Source organism: Gorilla gorilla, chromosome 8 (assembly GCF_029281585.2).
Source record: "Gorilla gorilla gorilla isolate KB3781 chromosome 8, NHGRI_mGorGor1-v2.1_pri, whole genome shotgun sequence".
Lineage (NCBI taxonomy): Eukaryota > Metazoa > Chordata > Mammalia > Primates > Hominidae > Gorilla > Gorilla gorilla.
Genome location: NC_073232.2, coordinates 92,222,849 through 92,249,170, shown reverse-complemented (window position 1 = coordinate 92,249,170; position 26,322 = coordinate 92,222,849). Strand labels below are relative to the sequence as shown.

At 47.9% G+C, this 26,322-nt stretch overlaps 1 protein-coding gene across 1 annotated transcript; it reads right to left on the bottom strand.

The window, feature by feature from the left end:
• Positions 1 to 808: 808 nt before the first annotated feature.
• On the bottom strand, positions 809 to 25,465 carry LOC101142918 (NUT family member 2D-like). The gene is given in 12 exon segments (XM_055352435.2): positions 809 to 1,861; positions 2,195 to 2,311; positions 2,795 to 3,177; positions 3,620 to 3,759; positions 4,732 to 4,860; positions 6,818 to 7,517; positions 9,550 to 9,682; positions 9,684 to 12,040; positions 12,553 to 12,919; positions 13,113 to 13,390; positions 23,213 to 23,271; positions 24,287 to 25,465. Coding segments are annotated over 8 exon segments (2,418 nt in total). The 5' UTR covers positions 9,717 to 12,040; positions 12,553 to 12,919; positions 13,113 to 13,390; positions 23,213 to 23,271; positions 24,287 to 25,465; the 3' UTR covers positions 809 to 1,078.
• Between the last annotated feature and the right edge of the window lie 857 nt (positions 25,466 to 26,322).

Here is a 26,322-nt window from a genome sequence, read left to right as displayed (position 1 = left end):
CTCTTGGCCTGGGCCCCAGCTCCTCCAGGCCCTGAAACCAGCAGAAACACCCACCCTGCGCCTGATGGACTGGACATGCTTGTTCCCATTGGTGATGGTGTGTTGGGAGGGAACTGTTTTAGAAACCAGTGTAAATCTGTGTCTACATCAATTCCACATGAGTTCAGTCATCATATGGGAAGGGAATCATAGCTGTGGGGGGCTCCAAGCAGGACCTTGAGGGCCCCGAGGCCAGTCCCTGTGGCCACAGCAAGGAGCATCTGCTTTAGCTAGTTGGACAAGACTCTCTCCTGCCCAGAAACAGGCAGAAGGACTTCCCCTGCTCCCCACCCATCATCGTATCCCAAACACACCTGTGTGGATGGTCACCTCAACGTCTCCCCTCAGCCCAGTGCCCGCGCTCTTCCTGATGAGGGTTAAGCAGGAGCAGCCTCCTCTCCCCATGTCCATGTTACAGGCGGCTGCCTTCTCCTCAGCTCCCACCGAGCAGAACAAGAGCAGAACAAGAGCCAGCCAGCTCTCTCCAATCCCAGGATTTTCCAGGGATGCTGATAACGATGGGGAGCCCCAAGAAGCCTCCCTAAAGCAGGCAGGGCCTTGTGAGTGGGTGGTGGGAGGGATCAGGGCTTCCTCAGCATCTGTCAGTCCCTAGAGCATCTGAAGGGGCTCCCTACGTCAGGAGGAAAGAGTGGGGCCGGCCCCTGTGGGTTCCCAGAGCCTGGCATCTGCCAGTTCCTCTGCCCTCCCTCACAGACACCCTCCACGGAGCAGCACAGCACCGAGGACAGAGGCAGCAGCCCCAAGAGCATTTTCCAAGACAACGACATTTATTCACACTTACACACGAGGCCCTCAACGCACTGCTTCCCACCCCCATTCCCCAGCCCCTTCCCCCCAGACCCTCCCTTCCTGCCCTCCCCATTCAGCCACCCTCTCCCTCCCCTCCCTCCCCTACCCTCCAAAGCTAAGGCCCAGCAAGATCAGCACTGGGGGAGAAGAAGCTTTTGACCGCTTTGGGGCATCGGATGCCAGAGCCCCATCCTTGGGGATTGGCCCCAGAGAGCCTGCTCAGAAGCCCCTACTGGCTACAATGCTGCTTCTTCTCCTTCCTGGAGACCAAGGGGTCACCCTTTCTCTTTTGAGACTGTGAGGGGCCACCCAGCCCCCAAGTCAGGGATTGCTCCCCAGAGACCCTGAGCCCAGGCCCTGGGTGGGGTGTCTTTTCAGCAGGGGACAGGCTTCCAAACAGAGGTCGCTTCTTGGCCTTGTTGGCAGAAGGTGCTAGGTTGAGGCCTCTTCTCTCAGCAGATGGGGACTGATGAGTTCCCTGGGGTCCCCACTTTTCTGGGCTGAGAAGGCCCGAGGCAGGGACAGGGCTCTGGGGTAGCCACCAGGGCAGAAGCTTGTGCTGGGAACCCAAGAGGAAGGCCAGGCTGGGGAGTTCCTCCTCCTCACTTGATCCCTGAGCCAGCCCATGTGACTCCCTGACAGGAGACCCTCCAGGGAGATCCAAGGCATCCTTGGTACCCACGCCAGGGCAGGTGGGTCTGTGGTCCTGGGGAGGAGAGGTTGGCCGGGCAGCCCTCAGCCCAGGGGAATCCTGACATCCCAAAAGCACAACAGAGTCTTTGGACCTGGCCATGCCAGTGTGTGCTCTGCCTCGTCCCTGAGAGTCCCGGGCAGTCGTCTGGGGTGGGCAGGTTTCCATGCCAACCCCTTGTTGGGGGTCAGGGACGTCTCTCTCTGTTCCTTGGCCAGCTGCAAACTTAGAAGAACTTGAGTCCAACCGGGCTGTGCCATGACTAGGGGCTGCCCTCGCATGCTGTTTCTCCTTCAAGGGTAGGAGGCGCTTCTCCACTAGCTGCGGGAGGAAAGGGGGCACTTACTGGCACTGCCCCAGGTGTGAGCAGGGCCCAGGGTGGTGGAAACCAGGGCACTTAGGCGGCAGGTAGGGAAGCCTGAGGCAGCTGGGCTTTATGTCAAAGAGAGAGGGTGTGGCTCTGCCGGGCCTCCCGTTGGGCCTCACCACAGCTTGCATGCTGACTCCCCTCCCTGGCTCCTGTCCATCCTACTCCCTCTGAACCTGCATCTTCCCACTCCAGAGTGGCTCCCCAAGAAGCCGAGCATCCCCAGCGGGGGGGATTAGACAATCAGGTGGGCCTTGTGTGCCAGGTCCCTCCTGCCCCTGGGGTACCTGGGCAAGGGTGAGTCCTTCCTCCTGCTCCAGCTCCGGGCTTAGGGCCAAGAAATCCATCTGTGGATCTGGGGAAAGCAATTCTTCCAGGAATTGGGGATGAATGACGGCCTCCACCTGGAAACAGAAGGAAGAAGGCGTGAGCTTCCTGGGCAGGGAGTAACCTGGAGCCAAGGACACCTGGAGGAGATGCAGAAAGCAGCGAGCGCCCCGTCCCCACCCTCCTGGGGCTGTCTCATATCATGGTGACCACCAGCTACAGACACAGACCACAGACCTGGTAGCTACACACGCACAGACAGAGACACACAAACCACACACAGACACACAAACAGACCCACATATGACACAGGAAAAGACAGACACAGGTAACGTACACACTCCACACTCACACCCACACAGACACACAAAGACACACAGTAACAAACCACAGACACAAACACACAGCAACACACAGACACACACAATCACATACACAGACACTCAAATCCATGGAAATACACACACTGCTGAGTAGCTAAGGAACAGAGCTTAATTCCAAGGACCTGGGAGTGCCACACCCTGGAATCCAGCAGACCCCAGCACTCCAGGCCAGCCCACCTTGGTGACGAAGTCTTTCTGGGAACACAGCTTGTCAATGTAGCTCAGGAGGCCCGGGTCTGGGGGCGTCCAGTCCTCTTCCTTTGGCTGCTTCACTTCGCCCTCTTCCCGTTGTTTCTCGGGCTCCCCCGTGGCCCCGAGGGAAGGCCCCAGCAGCTCCTCCATGATGTCCACATACTCCTGCACCACTTCTGGGGGGATCTCCTCAGGGACCTTGGTCTCTGCTGGTCTCTGGGGCCTGGGTGGTGGCAGGTGGGCCTTGGTCTCTGCTCGCTGGTGGGGCCGGGGTGGTGGCTGGCGGGCCTTGGTCACTGGCCTCTGGGGCCTGGGTGGTGGCAGGCAGGCAGTCGGGGCCTTGGGGCCGGCCTTGCTGGGAAGGTACACTGAGGCAGAGAGGGAGGAGGACGGGCGTGGTGAGGGCCACTCCTCCTGCTTGCACCACACAGGGGAGGGCAGGGCTTGGGGATATGAAGTGGGTCCCAGCTGGGTCAGGACCACCTGAACCACAGCGCCCCCGGAGGAGGCAGGAGGGGCACATCTGAGACAGCATCACTTGGGAGGAAGTTTGGAGCCACCAACATGTCGTGTACTCTCCCCGCTCATCCCTGCTTCCTGGGCAGAGCATATGTGGAGTTTTGGACAGGCGAGGGGAGAGAGTAGCTAGGAAACTTGACCAGGTCAATACCGAACATATGCTCCTGGAAACTGTCCTGTTGGAGGGAGCAAATCCCCCTCTCGAAGGGAAGCATGGGGTGTGGGGACAGTGGCCTCCCTTGGCCCCTTTGGCCTTTGCCATGGCTCCTGTGGGAATATGGGAAGCCATACCTGGCTGCTTGACCACCTCAGGGGCCGGAGGTCCTCGAGGTTCAAGCCTCGGTGTGGCTGGAGGAGGCAGGCACTGGGGCCCCTTCATCCATTGCGATTTCTGAATCTGCATCTCCTCCTCAGCCTCAAACTCCAGGAACCTGGCGGTGAAGGAGGCCCAGGCTGTGCTGAGAGGGTCCAGGCCCCCTCCCCCCAGGACCAGGCAGCGGCCGAGGGCAGGGATAGGACGGAGTGCCTCGGGTGGGCTGTCCAGGCCCTCACTGTGTCCCATCCCCCAGTCCCAGGAGAAAGCTGCTCCCAGAGTTCTGGGCTCACCCTCCCTCACCCGGCCCCTGCAGAGCCCATGGCATCAACAGGGCTTCCTGACTCAACTCAGGGCCACGAGGTCCAGGAGGGTCTCGGGGGACCCCTCCTCCAGGTTTCAGCTGGCCAGGGGTGGGATTTATGGCAGAAGGCATCAGGGATGATGCCCAGATGCAGGAGTCCTGAGGCTAGGACTGTGAGCCCCTGAAAGATAACCCAGGGGCACGAGGCCTGGGAGACCCCTGGTCAGGAGGAAGCAAAAGCTGAGCTCACAGGACAGGGCCCCTTTCCCCTGAGGCTGCTGTCTATCTGTCTGCCTTCATGGAGGGGACTGCCCAGGAGCAAAGGCAGTCAGGCCAGAGATGGGTCCCATGGTGTCCCAGGTGCAGATCTCCCCAACCCAACTCCCTGGCCAGGCTGGGATGGGAGAAAACCGACTTCTGGCCACTGCTGTGAGGAGCCTGCACCCTACTCTTGTCCATAGTCACTAGCGCCCCTTCTCCCCATCCCCACAGCTGGAGGTGACCCACTTTGGGCTGTGATGCTGGCTGCTCCTGCCATGACCTCCAGTGTCAAGGCAGGGATGGCCCCAGGCCAGGCAGGGGGTGCTTCCCAATAGGCCAGGACAGAGACCCCAGAACACTCTAGGTGGCAGGAGCAGCTTCCTGAGGGAGCCAGGGGCCCAGAGTGTCCTGGGTTTCTCCACACCCTCCTCATACTCCACGTTGAGAAGCCACCACGGCCACCGGGCCTCTGTCGTTCACTCTCACCCTGCCACGCGGGCCCTGCTCCCAGGACCCCAGACTCACTTTTCTGCCATCTCGTAGAAGATCATCCGGTCAAAGTTGCTCGTGTGCTGCCATTCCCGCATGGCCCGCCACAGTCCCTCCTCCAGGGTCATGGTGGGCTTCCGCCGGGCCAGAGATCGGAGAACTGGGCTGTAAACCAGTGCAGTCAGTCTCAGTCTATAAGCCCAGCCTTCATCCCAAGCCCACCTGGTCCCAACACCTGGCCCCTGTCCTCCCCACACCTGTCCTGCCATCTGTCCCTGTCCTGTTCTCCCCCATGTGGGCTCCTCAGTCCCCAGGACACACCCCCAAGATCAAACATCAACACAAGCTACCAAGTGGCCTCTCCGACTGCCCCTCGAGTCCTCAGTGTTGAGAAGTGGACTCAGTACTATGGGTGGAACATGTGTGTCTCCAACATTCCTGTGCTGAAGCCCTCAGCACCAGTGTGTCAGTATTTGGAGGCAATCAGGGTTAAAGCAGGTCATGAGAGTGGGTCCCAGTCATGGAATCCAAGCCCTGATAAGGGCAGAAGGAGATGCCAGGGCTCTTGCTCTCAGCCACGAGGAGACATAGCCAGAGACAGCTCTCTCCAGCCAGGAGGAGGGCCCTCACCAGACACCCAATCTGCTGTCACCTTGATCTGGGACTTCTGGCCTCTGGAACTGGGAGACATGAATATGTCTTGATAAAGCACCCAGTCTATGGCATTCGTTACGGCAGAGCCTGAGCTGACTGAGACAGCGTGCACACAGAATGACCTGGGGGTTAGGGTTAAAGTGCAGGTTCCAGGGCCCCAAGACTGAGCATTTAACGGGCTTCCTGGGGACTCCGGAGCAAGGCAGCCCCTGGGGACGTAGCCTCAGGGCCCTGGAGCATGAGGAGCAGGAGCACACGTCCAAAACCAAAGCAGAGCAGTGTCCACGCCACTGCAAGCAGCAGGTCCAGATCCCACATTCCCACAGGAGCCATGGCAAAGGCCTGTGAGCCTGGGGCAGCTCCACCCCAAGAATCAGGGTCCCCAGTGCACCGGGACTCCGCTCCAAGGAGGAATGCAACCAGTTCCAGGGTGCGGGAACAGCGAGATTTTTGGGGATGAAAATGGGGCCACCTTCCACCTACACCCCAGGCAGGGGACTTCCCTAGGGGAATGGCCAGTGTGTTGCACGGTGGATGTGCTCAAGCTCCCGTTTGCTCATCAGCGGGAAACACAGGGTCACAGAGGCACCACAGGGTGGAGAGAGGCAGGGACTGGGAATGAAACCACAAACTCTCCCAGATGCTGACGTTGCTGCCTCACAGTCACCACAGTCCATGGCCCTGGGCTGCTGGACTCATGGTGCACTCAGAGCTATCACTGGAGCCCGTGGCTTTGGGGAGTGCTCTCCTAGATGGCCTAGTCTTGATAATGATAGTAATGGGGACAGTAATCATAACTGCTGTCATGTAATGTGTCATAGCATGTGCCAGGCACTGTGCTATGCATGTCATATGTGAGCTCAAGTTATCTCTTCACCATCCTCTGAATGAAGCATCATTGTCCCTTTTTCTAGGCGGGATTGAGGGTGAAGATGCAAATACCTGCCCGGCATCGGCCCCAGTGCAGGGCCCAAGACCATCCCCCTGTGCAGGCTCCACCACCGCTGTGCTAACTGGACCTCAGCGGAACTGCAGTTATGTGCCAGGTTCCTGCTGGACCCTGCAGCTCCTCCCCCCGGCCCCATGTGAGGTGCTCCTGGCCATCAATACTGGGTTAAAGGGGAGGCACTGGGGTGTGTACTCAAAGACCTAAACCCAAACCGTAGCTCACGTCACACCAGGAACCCTCTCTGACCTGGGTCTTCTGTAAACATTGTTGTGAAAATTATTGAAAGTAAGGATTGGCTGGACCCACGGGACAGTGACGGGCAGTTGAGATGAGGCCCCTGACAGTCTGTCCTGAGCTGCAGCCAGATTAATATTGTTGAAAATGTACCTTCCCATAGTGCAGCCCATCACCCTCACAACCGCCCTGCAAGCTCCCCTGAACAGCGTGACCTCCCGTCCATCCAGCAGCCTCTTTACGTGTGAGCTGCAGGACCAGCTCCAATGCCCCGAGGACACTCACATGAGGAAGCACGAAAGCGCTTCGGTGTCAGGACTCTGGGGAAGGTGCCTCCGGGCCAGGGGCTTGTAGTGCTGCCAGAGTCGGAAGTTCTCATAGACACTCCTGGGGTTACAGGAGTCATCTGGCGGGGCCTTGGCCTGGGAGGAAGCCAGGCTGCCCTCTCCATGAGCCCCTTGTGGCCATGGCCCAGCATTCCCTTGGGACACAATGGGGGGCAACTGGGCAGCTGGTGGTGGTGGTGGTGGAAGAGGAAGGCCCTGGGACCAGCCTCCCTCACAGGCCTGGGTGCCCCCAACCACCTGGGTAGCCATAACAGGCACCACAGGAGCAGCTGCCAGGAGTAGGGGAGGTGGACACACAACACCTCCACAGAGGGCGCCTGGAGCCTGCCAGACGAGGGGGGCCTGAGTTAGGACCAAGGTCTGCGCCTGAGCGGCCTTCACAGGCCCCACCTCTGTCCTCATCTGGACAAAGACGTTGGAAGCCCCGGCCCCACTCGGGCCGCAGCCATCCTGTTCTGCCACCAGAGGTGTGCTGGGGAAGGTAGACAGCACCAGAGGGCCGCCTGGAGGAACCCCTGCAGTCACAAGGAGCGGCCCATGTGCTGGGCCGGGAGCGGGTGTGGTGAAGGGCAGAGCCGTGAACACAGACAGGGAGGTGCCAGGGTTCACGGTCACGCCCGGTCCCAGCACTGGGTATGCTGTGGAGACAAAGGAAAGAGGTGAATGAGCTGGGGTCTCCAGGTCCACACTAGTCCCACTGGGGAATCAGAGGGGAGTGCCAACAGCTAAGGGCGTATGACAGGGAAACTGCAGCTTGCAAATGTCCCTGAGTGTGCATCGGATGCTCTGTTCCTCCACGGAGAGTCGTTCCACTAGAGAGCCTGGCCCCGGTCACCAAGACTCCCTGACCCCTGTCTCCCAAGAAGTAACAGCCAAGCCTTCACTGCCCGAGGGTCTCCCTCGGGTGTCCCTGGCAGACCCTGTCAGCCTCACAGGCATCTCCCAAGCCATGGGTCAGGGATGAGTCTCTCAGCGGCTTGGTGGTCCTCAGCGTGCTCAGCAACAGGTGAGGGGCCTACCCCAGGGCAGTGCTCGGCACTCAGAAGGCCGACAGGAAGCCAGAAGCTTCCGAATATTATGGCCCCATCTCCTCTTCAATCTTCCTTTTCCTGACACTCTTGTAAACCCCTTTCTTTCCCAGCTCAGACATAACAAACAAAACCACTGGATGGAAATCTTTCCCAAGCCAGCGCCCTAGGAACCCTGAAGATAATCCATAACTCATCATGCCCAGCATGCAAGTGATTGTCCTGGCACCACCCGCAGCAAGTGCTAAATAGGGGTCAGATTCGGGCCACCCTTTCCGCAGTACTCGATGGTCCCGGCTGCCACTCGGGAAGCTCTGTTCCCAGGGAGCAGGTCTGAGAGGCAGTGGTGGAGTCCCCTGAGACAGTGTCACTGCATAGCCAGCAAAAGCCACACACGATTAGAACACAGCCAGCAAATGGCGAGCAGCAGGGCTACCAGGGGAGGTGTCTAGGGATTTTCACAGCTGCTGGTCATGTTACAATAGGTAGTGGGACAAGGAGCCCATCCCTGGCCCTTCTCCTTTGAGCTCCCAATAACTGAACATAGTGACCAACCGAAAACCAGGGGTTCTTGGGCCATGGGCCGGGTGAGGCAAAGTTGTCTGGAACTCATCCCTGTTCAATAGGACCTCATGCAGTCTCTAGTCAAGGGGAATAAGGGATACAGCACATACACCTCATCATTCAGGACACATATCCTAACTTGAATAATAATAATAAGAGAACCATCTTCCCATTCGTGCGCTACTCTCCTTCCTCTACTGAAAAGGAAACCAGCCTTTCCAGACCCTTCCACTGAGAACTAGCAAGAATCCACACCTGCACCCCGTTCATGAGGTAGTATAAATGGAATAGGAGCAAATTCTTCATCTCCACAGTAACACAAAGTGCAGAGGACAGGCCACGAGCTAGCAGACAAGAGGAAGTGGGTCTGAAGACCTGAGCTTCCACAAAAGGGGAAACAATTCAGAACAACTCAGGAAACCCAGGCCCTGTGTTGCCTGAACTTCCTCATCTGCCCCCACCCCTGTTAAAGCCAACAGCTACCTGAACTGACAGAGAAGCCATCTCTAGGGAGAGAGCTGAGGGGCTCTGGGCTGTGGCAGTTACAGTAGCCCCCAGCCTCGCCCACCCAGGGGCTGTCACGACATGCTCTGTCACAGCCAACCCACCCAACAGTTTTCTGGCTGAGACCACTTCTCCCCACTCCTCCCTAAGATCGAGAAAACTCCAGTCCAAATCTCTCTGAACACTATGGAAGGGCACCTTCCAGGTGCCTGAAGATATGGCACAGGGTTCAGGCTTGCCTATCATCCTCCCGGGGCCACCAGCACAACATGATCCCACCACTCCCTACAAACACACAATGACGTGACCTGTCTCCTTCTAGAAAGGATCAATCCATCCACTCTGTCCTTTCTCCTACACGGTGTATTCCCCCAGGCATCTTGTTCCACCTCTAAGGGGCCGTCCTCCCTAAACACAGACTCAGGGTGCCATGGCCATCCCCAGGTGTAATGTCCTTGGGGACATCCAGTCTTCCCTCCCTCCTCAATATCAGCCCTATCAACTGTCAAATTTGAATTCCTAAGGAGTTGAGGCACGGCAGACTCAGATAATGCCCCCATCCCTACAGGCTTACCTCCATTTGAAGCCATCCCCTCAGGCTGGGCACTGACCACCGCTGTCTGGCAGTTTCCACAATGAGAAAAGCCAAGGGTAAGACCCAGAGAGTGACCTGGCTCAGCAGATGCTCCTGAGTCCAACTGACGCAGTTAAAATTTGAAAGTCAACAGGTTTCTGGAACATAGGACCCCAGACATTCTGCAGAGGGGGAGGGGCAGTGGGCAGCTGGTAGGGGTGGGGGACATTCTGTGAAGGGCTTCGGCCATTAGGCAAGAACCTGAGTTTCCCTTCCAACTGGAAGGCAGCAGCAGAGATGGCGTGTGCCTCTTTAGGCAACTTTTAAATTGTCCTTCTGACTCACAGCAAAAGCTTCTACCTGATGGCCCCTTTACTTCCATTCTTTATCAGCAGACCTACTTTTGTGCCAATCAACCCATGCTCCTTCCCACTTTGGCTCTTTCCCAGTCTTGACGAATTTCAAGAGCGGCCTCACTTCGTGAACAAAATTCAAAACACATTTTCAGTCTGAGAAACACAGGGGTTCTTAGGAAGGCAAGGGGACTGGGTGTTTGAAATCAGGATGGTCTCAGCCGATCCAGACTATTAGGTGGCTGTGTGCTTATCATTGTTTAGGAAGCAATCCTTGTACCCCCAGGTCATGCATGTTGCTGGAATCTCTGTCCACACCAGCAGGCCAGCCTCACGTCCCAGCCCCTTTGCTGGAAAGCCTCAATCCAGGAAAGAGTGGCTATGTGACCTACAGCACCGAGACCAGAAATCCTTTCATTTTGTTTCCCAGCATATTGTGCTGGTGTTAAATGTTTATGTTTTATCTTTTGAATGATTTTAATTTAACCAAGCAATACTTTTCATGGCTCCAAATTCAAACTGTGCACAGTGGAATAGGCAATGACCAGCCTTCCTCCTATCTCTTTTCCCTGGCCACATTTTCTTTCCTGGAGAAAACAGGTGTTATCTGATTGTTTCTCATCTTCACTGAAACACACCCTGGCTGGCCTCTCTCAGCTCACTGTTGGCCTCATCTTCACCATACGTTCTTGCTGTTTGGAATCCAGTGTCATCGCGTGTGGTTCTCTGCATGGGAATTATTGTAGCCTGTCTTTAAAAAAAACTTCATTCTCATTTCCACACTGAGAATCACTGTCCGTTTATTAGTGTCAAAATGACAGGAAAGAGCACTCATGTTCTGTGTTGTGAACAAGGGGAGTATTAGAAGAAACTGGTCAAAGGAGATGAGGAGTGAGAACTCAGAGCACAGCAACAAAATCTGACACACAAGTCACTCCCTGCTGGGCAGGGTAATTTTGCACGATGGGAGGGTGTTGGGGAAGGGAAGAGGCCTTCAGCCAGACCAGTGCACACTGCAAACATTCACTGAAACACACCCAGTCGGCACTTACGAAGCATTTGCCCCTTTCGAAGACATTTGGACTCAAGAAGGCAGAGTTGCAGGAAAATGTAACAGCGGCCACACTGCAGGGGCAGGGGCAGGGGCAAGTGGTGGATTGCAAGTCTCAAGCCCAGGGTTCTCCCTCACTGCCCCAGTTGTGTGAGAAGGTCATTTCCTAACTCCTGTCCAATATCCCCATGAGCTCTCGGTTTTGTCCCAACTCTGAACCTGAATGGTCCAGCAAGCATTTCAGTGAAATGTCTCCACAGTGGCCACTGGGAGGGGAGTGACCTCCATGCAGTGACTGCCTGTCTGGGTGCTCCCAGGCCTTTTGTCCTCTGAGACAGAACTGCCTTCTTACATGCAGCCCTCTTCCACTGTGCAACTCTACCTCCATCTTAGCTGAGAAGATCAACAGAGAGCAGTTCAAGCAAAATCATGGTAAACTTACCAAAACAAAACAAACCATAAATGCCTTGGAGATCTTTCTGAGGACTTGATCTTTTACCATGGGGCAAACTTAAATGATTTTCAATCAATAACTTCATCTAAGAGGGATGTTGAAGCAAAATATCATACTCAGATACTGAAGAAGCGCAGAATTTTTGGTTGCTTCCTCCCTTGTCAAGTCAGTCAGCTGATGCTTTCTCAAGATTCTCACACATGGCTTTGATACAGGATTTGAATGAGTCTTTTTCTGAGCCAGTGATACAAAAAATATATTGTGGAAGTGCCTTGTCTTAATTCTGCAATCGCTTCTGTACATGTTTGAAGTCCTAGACCCCAGGAGGAGAGACAGTCAAATTAGCCAAAGGTAATTTGTGAAGACTGGCCATGGGAGGTGGTGGCTAAAAGTCCTCTGGCCCCTGCTGTCTGAGCATCCCCACAGAAAGTCCTGGGCCGCATTGACAGCTGAGAAAGAACATCTCAGGGCTTGGATCCCCTGTTCAGAGGACACATGCTCTTCCACCCAGTAGAGGAATGGCGGCTCCATGCTGTGTCCTGCAGAGCTCTCAGTCTCTGCACTTGAGGCCCTGGGCCTGCATCAACGTGAAGGCTCTTCAGTGTTATCACGTGGAGACAGACGATAGGAATCCTGCAAATGAGCAGAAAGGATGTGACGATTAAAGTTTCTTCTGAAGCTATTACAAACTCAAGTCAGTGAGTTGCTTCTCTACTAGTTTTTTATTGCCAACTGGAATTCTGCACTGTGTTGCAGAGTCAGGGGTGGGGAGCGTGGAATTGTTCCCTTACTATCTGCTGCTTTATCGACTGAAATTGATCAAGGCTACAACAAAAACATTTCTAGAAATCATTTGAATGCGGTAGGAAAAACTCTGGGAATGGAGTCAGAAGACAGTATATTTTGGAGTGTGTTTTCAGGTCTAAAAATCTTTGCCAGAAATACTCTTTAATGGAACCTCCAGACTGAGTAGGAAAACAGGGCATACTATTTTTCGAAAGGCATGAGCAGGAATGAAATCAATGCCATCCAAAGGGAATGCAAGACATGCAATTCGAGGATACTTTGCTTTAGGATAAACCCTCCAAAGGTAAACCTTTCAGCAAGGGTGTTACCTAAGTGCATGGACTGCAGGTTTGTATTACCGAAAATTAGGAGTGATCGTTGCGGACGCGCTGGTTTCTCAGAGGCACGGTCATGGAGGTTCCAATGAGGGGGCATTGTCTGGCCCCAGGAAGCGCCCAGGTGCCACGTCCCTCCATTTCCACATCTCCAGCGGGGCCCTCCTAGGGCGGGCTCCTGGCCTGCCCCGTGCGCCGCTGCACGAGCCTTGAGGCGGGCGAGGTTCCAGCGTGAGGCCGGCCGCCCTCAACCGCTTCCAGCGCGAGGCCGGCCACCCTCAACCGCTCCCAGCGCCGGTTGCGGCGGTTCATGGCAGGGAGACGCGCAGCGTGACAGCAAAGGGCGGTTACCCAACGGCCTTTGCTCTCATGGCGTCCTTCTTGGTGTTACCTAAAAATAAAGCCAAGGGTGATCAGAAGGTAATCACCTCCTGGTCATGCTCCCACTGGTCACCAGTGTCCGCGGGGCGACCCCACATTGTGACCAGAGCAGGCCTGTGGCTGCACTCAAGGCGGGAGCCTTCATAGCTTTCCTAGTGGGGGCCCTGCGGGACGCCCAGGCCGCGCTCCTTTCCCTTGCTCACCTGGCCCTGAAGTGAGGGGGGAGGTGTAACAATGCAGTGGGAACCTCAAAGTGTGTCTCGGCCGTGCCTTTCACATTCCAAACAATGCAAAAGCTTGAAGAAAACCTCAGCAGTTGAAACCGTGATGCAGTTCAGCAAAGAAGTAGCTCCTGTCCTCGTAAAACAGTGAAGTTCTCATGGACGACCTCATTGAGTAAGTTGTGAAGCTTGTTGACTTGATCAGAATGATCAGCCAGCATGCATGTTCTAACATGCTGATTTGTCACTGACAGGAGCAGCTGCAAAGTGGAAGAACAGGCCTTTAGTCATAGTTTGTTCACTTGGTAGCAGAAGTTGGTTGTGGATGCAAGAGTGTGGCCAAAGTCAAGAAAAGCTTCCATGAGAATCGCTTACTTATGCGGAATTTACAAATAAAGCCATAATAAACAAAAAATGCAGTAAAGCCATAGGTTTTATGGCTGGCTTTGGAGAAAAGGGGTTCTAGGGGTCTCTCTACTATGACCCACTGTTGTGGAAGAGAGATTCTAGTTTCCATGGCCAGCCTTATGGGAGAATAGAACTGAGAGACAAGAGGACTGGAGAAGGTCAGAGAAAAACGTTTGTTTCTGAGGCTGCTGCTGAGGCTTTCATTTGGGGGTTTTGTTTTCTGATCCCCAGAACTATCCTACACTGTAATTGCCTATTTACTTGTCTGAGTTCCCTAGTTCGACGCTGTGCTCCTTGAAGGCTGTGAGTAGTTTTTAAATACTATTTTACTCAATTGCAATTGCTTAATATCTGGCACACAGCAGCCCTCTACAAATATCTATGCATGAAAGAATATAATTTTCATCACTCATTCCATTCTGAAATGCACACACACACATACACACACTGATGAATCAATCAATGGATAAACAGACAGGTAGATTACAGCTAATAGAAAATAATGACTGCAGGTTGTATAACACAATCAAAGTGCTTGTTGTTGTTTATTTTCTTTGAAATTAACTGGCATGCTGGATCTCATTGACACTAGCATCAAAATACCTGATATTATTAGCCGTGACATGTGTTAACTAGTGGTTTCTATGACTGCTTCCCATCACTACTCCCCACCTCAGTGATCCTTAGTGATCCATTTGCTCATCAAATCAAAACTAATTTCCCCAAAGCAAGGCTATTATGAATTTGAAAAAGTTGATTATTTCCCAGCAGATAACTTTAAATGTCATGGAGCCTATTTAAAGACAGCTTTATATCACAAACCTTATGTTCAAGCCTTAATGTACAACCAAATGGACCAAATGAGGCAAACAGAATCAGGCTTCCAAATATAATCATAATTCTAGATTAGCTCTCAAAATAAGATTGCAGTTCACATATTCTACAAAGTATGTTTTGACATTAAATGTAATATACTGAGGATTATTTTTCTGATTTATACTTGCTTTGGTTTCTACCTTTGGGTAGGTGGCTCTGACTATGAAAAAGTCACTGTGAGCCTGCCAGGCTACATCTCCCTCCCAGCAGTGAAGTCATGCCCTATCATCCTCCACATTGCCTTTTCCTTCAGATTCTTATTTACAGATGAATGTTTCACAATCTTTTTTTCTCTTCCTTCTAAAACTAAGCAGAAATATTTCCTCTACCTAGTGTTATTCATTGTGAGGAGAGGCATTTTTTCTTGCAGGTGGGAGAGTATAGATAAGGGTAATAAAGTTCCCATAGTTTTTTGTTTTTGTTTTTCTCGGCATGAACTAATAGTATTTATTTTCTTTTAAATCACAAAGTATGATTGCTGCAGCACTTCTCAGTTCTATTTTCTTTTTTAAAAAACAGCTATAAATTCAATTGTACAGGCAGTTTCAAGTACTCAAAACGTAATAGATTAATCTTGACATCTGTGGTTTGTGGATTCAAGTCCCTACATTCTCTAGCTTGTAGTGTTTATGAGGTAGTGGATGTGAAGAGTTCATAAGTCAAATTCACATGTAATTTGTACTGGTTTCATCATTCATCATAAAATATGCTACTGAACAATAGTGAGTACGCTGTCGATATGTAAATACACAAATACAAATGCACACAACATATAACAAAAGCAGTTTTTATGATGTACCTTTTGCATTACAATACTCTTATGTAGCTATAAAACTACTACAAGAGATAAAGTAAATTTAAAACTTATTTTCTTCAGTTGCATGTAGATAGATGTATCCTAGAGAAATGCTATTGTCCCTCAGAAATAGTATTTGTAAACGAATTTTTTTTTAGACAAACCCAAAGTACTATACTATGGAATAAGTTTGTCTTATTTTGTTTTTAATCAATGAATATAGATGACTAGTTCATTCACTTAGTCTTTCAGAAGAGTATTAATAACAAAATTATCATATGGTCTGATTTTTTTTAAAGCCCAGTTTCTACAAAACAATAAATGGTGAGGTTCTGACAATTATGAGGGAAACTTAGTACCAAATACATATGCTATTTCTCCACTTGCGCGAGAGCTAATTTGTAGAAAACAGAAGTCTAAAAGTTGATAAATCAAATGTGTTTTATAATCACATCTGTGAGAGAAGAATCCTCTTATGACTTCTGGAAATATCAAAATTTGAAATGACTAAATAACTGACTTGCCAAGGAATTTGTATTCTCTTGTACTTTTACACACTAGGGGAGAAAATAGTAAAAACTAGCATAATCGTGTGGCAAAATATCCATGAAATAATATTTTGAACGTTAAAATATGGATTTAAAGATGTGTATGCCTAAAAGATGGATACTGTGGATATCTGATGGCTTTCTTGATTAAGCCACAACCAGTGGACCTCACAAATGTCAAATATGTTATTCCAAAATGTCAGTTGTTTAGACTCATTTCTCAGCTTGTTATTGATGAGTTTCCTTTCACATTTGGAGGCATCCTGTTGGGGAAACTGAAGAACAGATGTTAAGTGTGAAGTGTCTCCCTCCTTAGTTCATATTCATATCACATTGTTTGAGCTGCCACATGTAAACAATATAGACACTAAGCCAACTGGTCCTCTGCCTACTGCTGACGTGGCAGAAAATATCTAGGAGGTAGTCAGAGGGACATATGTATACCTGTTAAGTGGCCTGGTTCTCCAATAGTCATGCAAATATTGCTAAATTTGTTTCACTCCTGGGAATTCAAGCTTCTATTTCAGATTCCTAATCCACGGCAATTAATTATCCTCTTTGAATACCCAAAGCAATTTATGTTGCTTAACATATAATAAAGTTAAGTCCATTATTATTCCCTGTTTTATAATTGAGGAGACTAGAGTCCGGATTATTTAAGCAACCAAAATCACCAATCAGTCATGACAGAGCCCATGATTAAAATTCTGTCTGTCCCCAGATTTGTGCTCTTCAGGTAATGACATTTCTGCACAGTTATTAATCTGAGTAAATAGAGTCCATAGTGAATTATTAGCTGATTCCAGGGGATTCCATGCAAATAAAAGTCTTTCTGTCATTTCAGGCTCTGCCAGTCTACATTAATACAAATCACAGCAACAAGGCAGTTTATTTAAAAATACTAAAAGTAATAGAAGATTGAATGGAAGGATGAATGGATGGATTAAGAGGTAGATAATAGATAAATTGATGAGAGAGAGAAACACACAGAGAGAAAGATAAAATAAAATTAAACACACTAACAAAAGTATGATTTGATATATAACAGAAAAAGTTCTGTGTGTGTGTGTGTGTGTGTGTGTGTGTGTGTGTGTGTGTGTGTAGGTATTCTGTCATAAAAACACAACTATCTAAAACATAAAGTCTCAATCTTTTTCTTAAGAAATATTTTTAATTTAGGCTGATTACAACTGTGAATTAAATTTTATTTTTATTTTTTATTGTATTTTATTTTCATTTTTTTTTTTTTAAGATGGAGCATCGCTCTGTTGCCCAGGCTGGAGTATGGTGGCGCGATCTGGGCTCACTGAAACCTCTGTCTCCCGGGTTCAAGCGACTCTCCTACCTCAGCCTCCCGAGTAGTAATTTTTGTATTTTTAGTAGAGACGGGGTTTCACCATGTTGCCCAGGCTGGTCTTGAACTCCTAACCTCAGGTGATCCGCCTGCCTCGGGCTCCCAAAGTGCTCGGATTATAGGTGTGAGGCACCATGCCCTGCCCAACTGTGAATTAAATTTATATCTAGAAAAGGTGAGAAATATTATTAATGAAAACATTTCTTTCTTTTTATGATACTTAAGTTATACATGTGTAGAAGATGCAGGCTTGTTACATAGGTATACATGTGCCATGATGGTTTGCTGCCCATCAACCTGTCATCTGCATTACGTATTTCTCTTAATGCTATCCCTCCCCTTGCCCCCCACCCCGCAACAGGCCCCAGTGTGTGATGTTTCCCTCCATGTGCCCACGTCATTGTTCAACTCCCACTTCTGAGTGAGAACACGTGGTGTTTGGTTTTCTGTTCCTGTGTTAGTTTGCTGATAATGATGGTTTCCAGCTTCATCCACATCCCTGCAAAGAACATGAACTCATTCTTCTTTATGGCTGCATAGTATTCCGTGGTGTATGTATGCCACATTTTCTTTATCCAGTCTATCATTAATGGGCATTTGGGTTGGTTCCAAGTCTTTGCTATTGTGAATAGTGCTGCAATAAACATACATGTGCATATGTCTTCATAGAAGAATGATTTATAATCCTTTGGGTATATACCCAGTAATGGGATTACTGGGTCAAATGGTATTTCTAGTTCTAGATCCTTGAGGAATCACCACACTGTCTTCCACAATGGCTGAACTAATTTACACTTCCACCAACAGTGTAAAAGTGTTCCTGTTTCTTCACATCCTCTCCGGCATCTGTTGTTTCCTGAGTTTTTAATGATTGCCATTCTAACTGGCCTGAGATGGCATCTCATTGTGGTTTTGATTCGCATTTCTGTAATGACCATTTCTGTAATGATGAGCTTTTTTTCACGTTTTTGGCCACATAAATGCCTTCTTTTGAAAAGTGTCTGTTCATTTCCTTCACCCACTTTTTGATGGGGTTGTTTTTCTCTTGTGAATTTGTTTAAATTCTTTGTAAACTCTGGATATTAGTCCTTTGTCAGATGGATAGATTGCAAAATTTTTTTCCCGTTCTGTAGGTTGCCTGTTCACTCTGACGGTAGTTTCTTTTGCTGTGCAGAAGCTCTTTAGTTTAATTAGATCCCATTTGTCAAGACATTTCCAACCAGCAACAGGTCCAATATCGGAGTGAGTATGTTCTGATGCACAGGGCAGCAGTGTTTAAGGATATATTCTCTTCATGGAGTAACATCCAACTCAAACTTTAATGGTAACGCTTTAAATCTTTCCAAGCTCTGAAAGCAATTTCTTCTGCTTAATTGCTTTTTGGGGACTGTAATACATGTGGGCATTCTTACTCTAAATAGAATTCTCTGCATTTATGTTCAACATTTCTTTTATGGCCACTTAAGTGACTTTTCTCTGGTTATTTATGCAATATAGGTGACAGTCTTATTTGGTTTTCTATTTGAATATTCTGTAAAAGCTGAATAACAACTCCAAAATACGACACAAACATGCAGATACATATACAAACACTTACTGTATTTTATTCAATTAGTAAGTGTGTTCACTTAAATTCACACACAACTATACCTATAGGCATGCCCACACATACACACACACATACACATACACATACACTGTTTCTCATTCTTATTTCCTTTATCTGTACTTGGTTTAGTTATGGCTTTTTTTTTTTGCCTCTAACACTTTTATTTTAAAAAGAAAATTAAAATACGTTATTGGGATCAAAGATATAAGCTTTTTGTTACTTTGAATGATTTTTGTAATTCAGAATATGCACTTGTTATTTCAGTTCTTATTTTTATAATTATTGGAAGAGTTCATCTAATTACCCTATAAATCCCTGGAGAAAGGTGGCCACCATATACTTTATTTCTTGGTTCTATGTATAAAAATCAGTAGGCAATGTAAAAATGTTTTTGTGTGAATTTATGTGAGTTATAATTCTAATTCTATGTCAATATTCACCTCAGATTACCACATGAAAGCTCAGTCACCAACTATGCCTCATACTGAAATACCCACTGATTAAATCAGTTGACAACCAGCTCCTATCGTACATTCAAATCACCAGGATCAATAGAATATTTTCTTATTATCCAGATTCTCAATCCACTGCTTCTACTCACAAACTTCTTCCCCACGATAAACATACACACACACAGGCACACACACATAGACATCTCCCAGATAAATTCTTATGGTCATACCAAGGTAATCCCACTGCTTCCATTTATTAAATAATTGATTGAAAATATTTAAGTGAGAAAAATGGTTGTGTAAGAGTAATATTGTTAGCAGTTGCTAAAACTGAATGTCTATGTGCCTTCGAAATTCATATGGTGAAACCCTAGTCCCCAGTGTGATAGTATTCAGTGGTGGGCCCTTGGGAAGTAATTAGTTGGTGAATGAGATTAATACTCTTATAGGAAGAGACATCAAAAAGATAATCTCTTTCTCTCTCTCAGTCTCTGCCATGTCAGTATACAATGAGAAAATGGCCATGTGCAAACAAAGAAACAGGCCCTCATCAGTCACTGGATGTGCAAGCACCTTTATCTTAAATTTTCCAGCCTCCAGAACTGTGAGAACACGCGTTTTCTGATTAAGTCACCCTGTCTATGGTAATTTAACAGCCCAAAGTAACTGAAACAGCAATTATCTCATGAATTTGGAAATGGTCTGTGTACAGATTATCAGTGATTAATTTTGGAAAATTTACTTATTCTTTTGTAAATCTCAGTTCTCACTAAAGAATAAGGATGATAACAATACCGTATCCCCAGCATGTCCATAAAAATTAAATGGTAGAATGAATCTAAAAAGCCCGATGTATAATGGGTATAAAGTATTCAGTACATGCTGTTATATACTTCTTTTCCCCTTTACGAGAACATGCAATATGGTCTGATGAGGTCTTTTTAAAATTGTTCACAATAATTGACATTTTACAAGTCATATCACATGATACTTTTTGCCAAACCTGGTCTCTGGCTTGATCAGTTTTATTTTACATTTGAAATTTGTACTTAGACTTACGGGACTACTTTCTTCCATGAAAGATCTAATACCCTACAACCAAACACTTCATTATTTGGAGTTAAAAAGTGAAATTCTTCGATTATATCTAAGCTAATTTAAGTATTTTAAGTATATAATGTTTAACTGTTAAGTAGTTTACTTCAATTATTAAAATGACTGAGTCAGAGTAACTGATTATACTTCCTAGGCACACCAGGCCAGATGTCAAGAATCAAGGACTTCATTTTCAGAGCTGGCACTCATTAGCTCTGGGTTTGGAGAATTCACTTATTCTCTTCATTCTTTCTGAATAGTTTAGCATTGTTTTCTAGAGGTGATTGAGTTTAAATGCACTATTTGGAGGCTCATAGGTTCCATTCTTTTAGGGAAAATAATTTTGAAAAACAAAGAGAATAAAAAACTCTAGGTCAAAAGAGATCTATGGCTGTCTCATAGCAAGAGTGAAACACTGAGATGCCTACGTGGTATATAAATATTAAAATAAAGAAGGCAAGCTGACTGTGAAAAACAACAGCTAAATTATGGCAATAAATGAAAAATGTCAGTAATATCTCTACTGGGGACACTATGGAATGGTGGGGACTGAGGATAATTAGAGAAGACAACCCGCCTACACATGGCAGCATCTACTAAGACTTATGACTCTGTTTATGAAGAATATGAGTAAATGTCCTGATATTTAAACACATACCAAAAATTAAGATGTTCATGTGAAATGTTCTTTTTTTTGTATTTTGCTAATTTGATTATTTTAAAATAATATTTTTTATTCAAACAAATATATTGTCAGCTTAAAGGCCACTGGTTTCTTACCTATTAAAATCTGCTTTTCAGTTTGATGCTTGAATTTTTTCTATGGCATCACAAGTAAGTTATTGGTTATACATGAACAAATGCATGAACGGAATTATTATTACTTTCATTGACAAATGCTTTTACATATGTAAAATTTTCATCTTTGAAAGTTATTTTACGTGTTTTTACAGAACTATCCTCTTCCATGATACATCTTTGTTAATTCTGTTTCTTTAAGTAACATTGAAGATATTTATTTTTCTGTTTTCATATATCACATTCTTATTCCACTAAAATACCTACATTTTCTTCAGTTATGTATGATTGGATTTTTTTAACCATCCAGATACATGTCTTTTGACATAATAGAATCTTTTTTATTCTTAGGAAAGAGCTACACCATAGTACAAAAAACTTACTAATTTACTATATCACAGCTACTATGGTGTGGTATGTAAATTAAGTTTATGAAAATTTATGATTATTCAGATTAAGTCCTGCATATGTAATGTTAAGATTTTTTTACTTTAGTTTTCCGAGAACTTGATTTACTAAAAGGTAAATAAATCACACTAGGATGATTATAAATATATCATTATTATTTTAAAAGGTATGCCCCAGTCCTCTTCTTACTGTTGGATAAGCTCATTCTGAAACCACAGTTCCAGACTCTTCTCCTGAGTACAATAAACGTATTTTAAAGCAGTGGTAAATATTTGTTTTGTCTGCAACTCCATCTCCGACAAGTAATTTGTTCAACAATTGTCATTATGAAGTGGATGTCCTTTACATCAGCTCCCTAGATTTTTTCAAGGCCATTGGTGCTTCACAACATTTTTTCAGAGGTTACATTCTAGTCACTTTCTTTATTGTCCATTCAAAACACTTGCTGAGACCTAGGGTGTCAGATTCTTTGTTGCCTGTTATTTGACATTCCCTTCTCTTCGCAGGCCATTTAGCTACATATTTCCTATTGGACTATCTGCTTTGGCATTTAGTAAATAAATACCGTAAGTCACTGAGGGAATGGGAAGAAATATTGAGTCATAGATACCATTTTCTCTTAGGGAATTTTCCTCTGAAGGCTTGCAAGTGTGGTATAGTTCAGTGTAGTGCTACCAGCTTCTGTTCTGAGGACACAGCTAATTGGGTTGATAATCCAAGATAATTTAAACAGATTATTTAACCTTTTTATGTTAGTGTTTCTATTTTGTATAGTGGTTATAATAAAACCATTTACTACTTAAGATTAAGATCTTCATAGATCTGAAGAAATATTGTACTAGAATGCTTAGTGAAAAATGTCTGACACATAATAAATACTCCATACATTTTGGCCTTTGCTCTCATTGTTATTTTTACCATCAGCTCTCTATCTCACCCTTGAAACCTGGCTCAGCCCCTGTGGAACTGTAGTATATCACCCCTGTCCCACAACGAAGACCTAGACGATTTACCCTTACATGGTTCCTGTATCCAAGGTCCCAGAAAGGTAGAAGGGGGAAATGTCACAATAATATTCAAAATATCTGAAAGCAAACTGCTATTGTTTTAGTTTGAGAATAGAGCTTGATAGAATTTGACATTGTATTTCCCTAAAATATTAAACTTGTATACTCTCAACAGTTATATTATAAATATTTATTCAGGTATGGTCAAAATTTATCCATATTAATGATAATTATTTAAATGCTCTTTAGCTGTTCATCACCATATTAATACTAGGAATAACGACGGCTAATTTTAATTGAGTACTTCCTAACTGTGGCCCAGTTACAGTAAAATAAACACTATTAGATACACTCCATTGATTATTACATCAAGTCTATGAAACATACTGTATTACACAGCCAGTATTAGAAATGAAAAACTCATGGGAAGGATATGTATAAAACTTGCTCAAAGTAACCCAGCTAATAAGTGGCTAGGACACGATTAAACACCTATGTAGTTTTCTTTCCTGAGCTGAAATCCTAAATCCTTGGCTGTATGGCCCCTCATTCAAAAGTCCTAAACTGGCTAAAATTTATATAACAGAAAATTCACAGAATCATTTCCTTCTACTTTTCCACTACCAGGGCTGTTAACAGTCCCAAGCAAAAGGGCAAAAATTTTTTCTACTTGAGATAAGAAAAATATAGAGTGTGACAGAAGGTATTCTACCAATATAAAAACACTTTACCAGGAAAACTGAGAAGGGGGCTGTTAACCTTCCGGGAAATGTAGGTCTTCAGTGGATTCCTGTTAGAGACATAAAAACGTAGAGAGACTTTCAGTTAAAAGCCTCCTCCCTTCAGCAAAGTATATTCTGATTCCATTATCGTGTTAGGCTCCTATATAGTTATAAGTAATCCCATGCGGTTTTAGAATTCTTAAATATTCACACACATAGTCATCTGAAAATGAATAAATCCATGAATGACTAAACAAAATTTATTCCTATATCATTTTCAATATCCTTAAATTATGCTTACATCCTTAAATCGGTTGCCTCATTCTGAAAGCCCATAGTCTGTAACTCATAAAAAACACCTGTCGGCCGGGCACGGTGGCTCACGCCTGTAATCCCAGCACTTTGGGAGGCCGAGGTGGGCGTATCACTTAAGGTCGGGAGTTTGCGACCAGCCTGACCACCATGGAGAAACCCCGTCTCTAATAAAAACACAAAAAATTAGCCGGGCGCGGTGGTGCATGCCTGTAATCCCAGCTACTTGGGAGGCTGAGGTAGGAGAATCACTTGAACTTGGGAGGCGGAGGTTGCGGTGAGCCAAGATCGTGCCAGCCTGGGCAACAATAGCAAAACTCCGTATCACAAAAAAAAAAAAAAAAAAAAAAAAAAACCACTAAATAATTCATTTAGTATGGGAGAGTGTGAGGAAGCAGAAAATTAAAAAAAAAAAGACCAGCAATAATGTCACTTTTTCATGAATTTGTTAGTTCTTTCTGAGCTCCACTTACAGTTACTTTCCCATTCTTCCCTGCACACCGTCAACACATAAGGACTCAAATTAAGATGATGTATATGTTCACACTCCAAAATTTTTTTTTTTTGTGAGCATGGGGCCGTATTTTAATACAAGACATTGCTCTAGAACATGGCTCGCCTTTGCTTCAGGGCCTAGCAGTTTATTTTAGCCATAAGGGTAAGGGAGCAGGTCAGAAATGACTTTTAGTGTAATCCTATCTGTAATTAAAAATACAAATGCTGTCATAAGATCAAATGTTATCAAAAATCAGTATTTAAAATTAAATTTACCCCCAAATTTCTTTCAAAAAAAATTTGTAATGTTCTTTTTCAGTGAAGCCTTTGCACTGCTAGAGCTGAAGAATGTGATCAATCGGCTTGTTGAATAATCCTGCACAGTAGGTATTCCGCTGAAGCCAACTCTAGCTGGGGGCTCCAGAGCGAAAGACACAGATGGGGCCCTGCCGCCCCTCGAAGAGTCGGATGGGCGCGCCCGTCCCCGGTGCATCAAGAGGCTGGCCCGGCCAGGGGCGAGCGGCTGGCACCGAACCCCGCGCACCTCGCCGCGGGCGGGGCTGGGCCGTAGTCGGCTCGATTTAAGGCTGGTATCCAAGGCTGCGGCCGGTCAGGCGAGGCGAGGCGAGGCGAGGCGACGTGACCGAGGGTGCTTAGGGAGAACAGCCGCTGGCAGCTCAATGCTGGGTGGCTAACGCTCGATGGTGCCCGGCAGCAACCCGGCCGACAACCCGACCCGGATCCCGAGCTGCGTCGCGGACAATGCCGCGGGCCCGTCCCGGACTACGACTCCCGACGGGCTCTGCGACCGCTCCGGGGCGGCCCAGCGTGCACTGCACCGGCCAGTTTGACAGCCGGGCGCCCTACTCGGCTAGCTCTGCTCCCAGCCAGGGACGCTGGCCTTCTCGCGGCTTTCCCCCAATGTCTCTCTTTATTCCAGCTGCCTGAAACTCGGTCCCACGAATGGCAGGCAGCGTCCAAAATTCAACCCCGTAAAGCCAGCACCAGCCAATAAAGCGCACGGATGGAGACCACGTGACAGCAGTGGGCCGGCCCTCCGGCTGAGCCCTGATCTCTATGGTTTCCGCGGCTCGCTAGAAGGAGTGTGGTCCACTGGAGGACTCCCTACATTCTTCCTCCATTACCTCACTGCCTCCGGTGGCTGCTGGGATACCGGAGGACTCGGGTCCCGGCTCGACTCAGTCCTCCAGCCACCCGGGGAATACCTCTAGTTCTTCCCGGCCGCCGCCGCCGCCTCCGCCTCCGCCTCCGCCTCCGCCCCGCCACTTCCTCCTCCGCCTGCCGGCCTCCTTCGCCCCGCCCCGGCCGCGCAGCGCGTCCGGCCCGCCCGCAGGCCAGCTTCTCTCGGGAGCCCCCACCCAGGCGCATGGTTCCATGAAGCAAGAGGAGGAGGCAGAGCGCGAGAGGTCCCGTCCGCCCCAGCCGCGTCTGGGCCAGGAGAAAAGGTGGGAAACTCGGGCTGCGCCGCACCCTTCTCCCCGCTGCCGGGCCAGGCCTCCCTCGGTCCGCCGCCGCCTTGCCTGTTCTCGCCGGGGCGGGCGGCGGGGCCGGGAAGAGACCCCGCGGTCCTGGGGCGAGGGTCCGGGGGCAGCGTGGGGGAGGGGTCCCGGGTGGCGGGCGGGGCCTCAGGCCATGTCCCAGCGGAGGGCAGGGGGTCGGGAGGCACTGCCGGGGAGGGGCGGGCGGCGCCGTGCCCCGGGCCGCGAGGCTCGGTTCCCGCTCCTGGTCCTTGTCTGCACTCCCTCCAGGAAGCAGGCTCGCTCGCTGTAATGTTTGGTGGTCTCCGGCGCCGCCTGGTGGCCCCCACCCACCGTCCCGCCGCCCCGCCGCCCCGCCGCCCCCTCGCCCGCCCGGCGTCTGGATTCCACCCCTGCGGCTCGGCCCAAGCTGCTCTACCCGTCGCTCCATCGTCTCCCCAATTCCCCAGCGCCCCGGACCCTCTTTCCTCATACCCTCGTTTCTCACCTTTCACCCTGTCCCTCGGCCCGCTTTTCCCCTCCCCGCTCTGTCGTGTCGTTTTCTTAACACTCTTCACACGCGCAGTTCCTCCTCCTCCTCTTCTCTTTTTCCCACCCCTACCCTTGGGCCCTCCTTCCTTAACCTCCGCTGGCCAACAACAATTTTATGTTTAGGTAAAATTGTCTTTATTTTAAATTTAAGTAGTACAGCAACTTTACATGGCTTACCTAAACCACACAATTATTAAGTGATATAATTGGGACTCTAATCCAGGGCTGTTTCTAAGTAATATGTTCATTTTTCTTCAAATTGATAACTTGAATACATCTTTT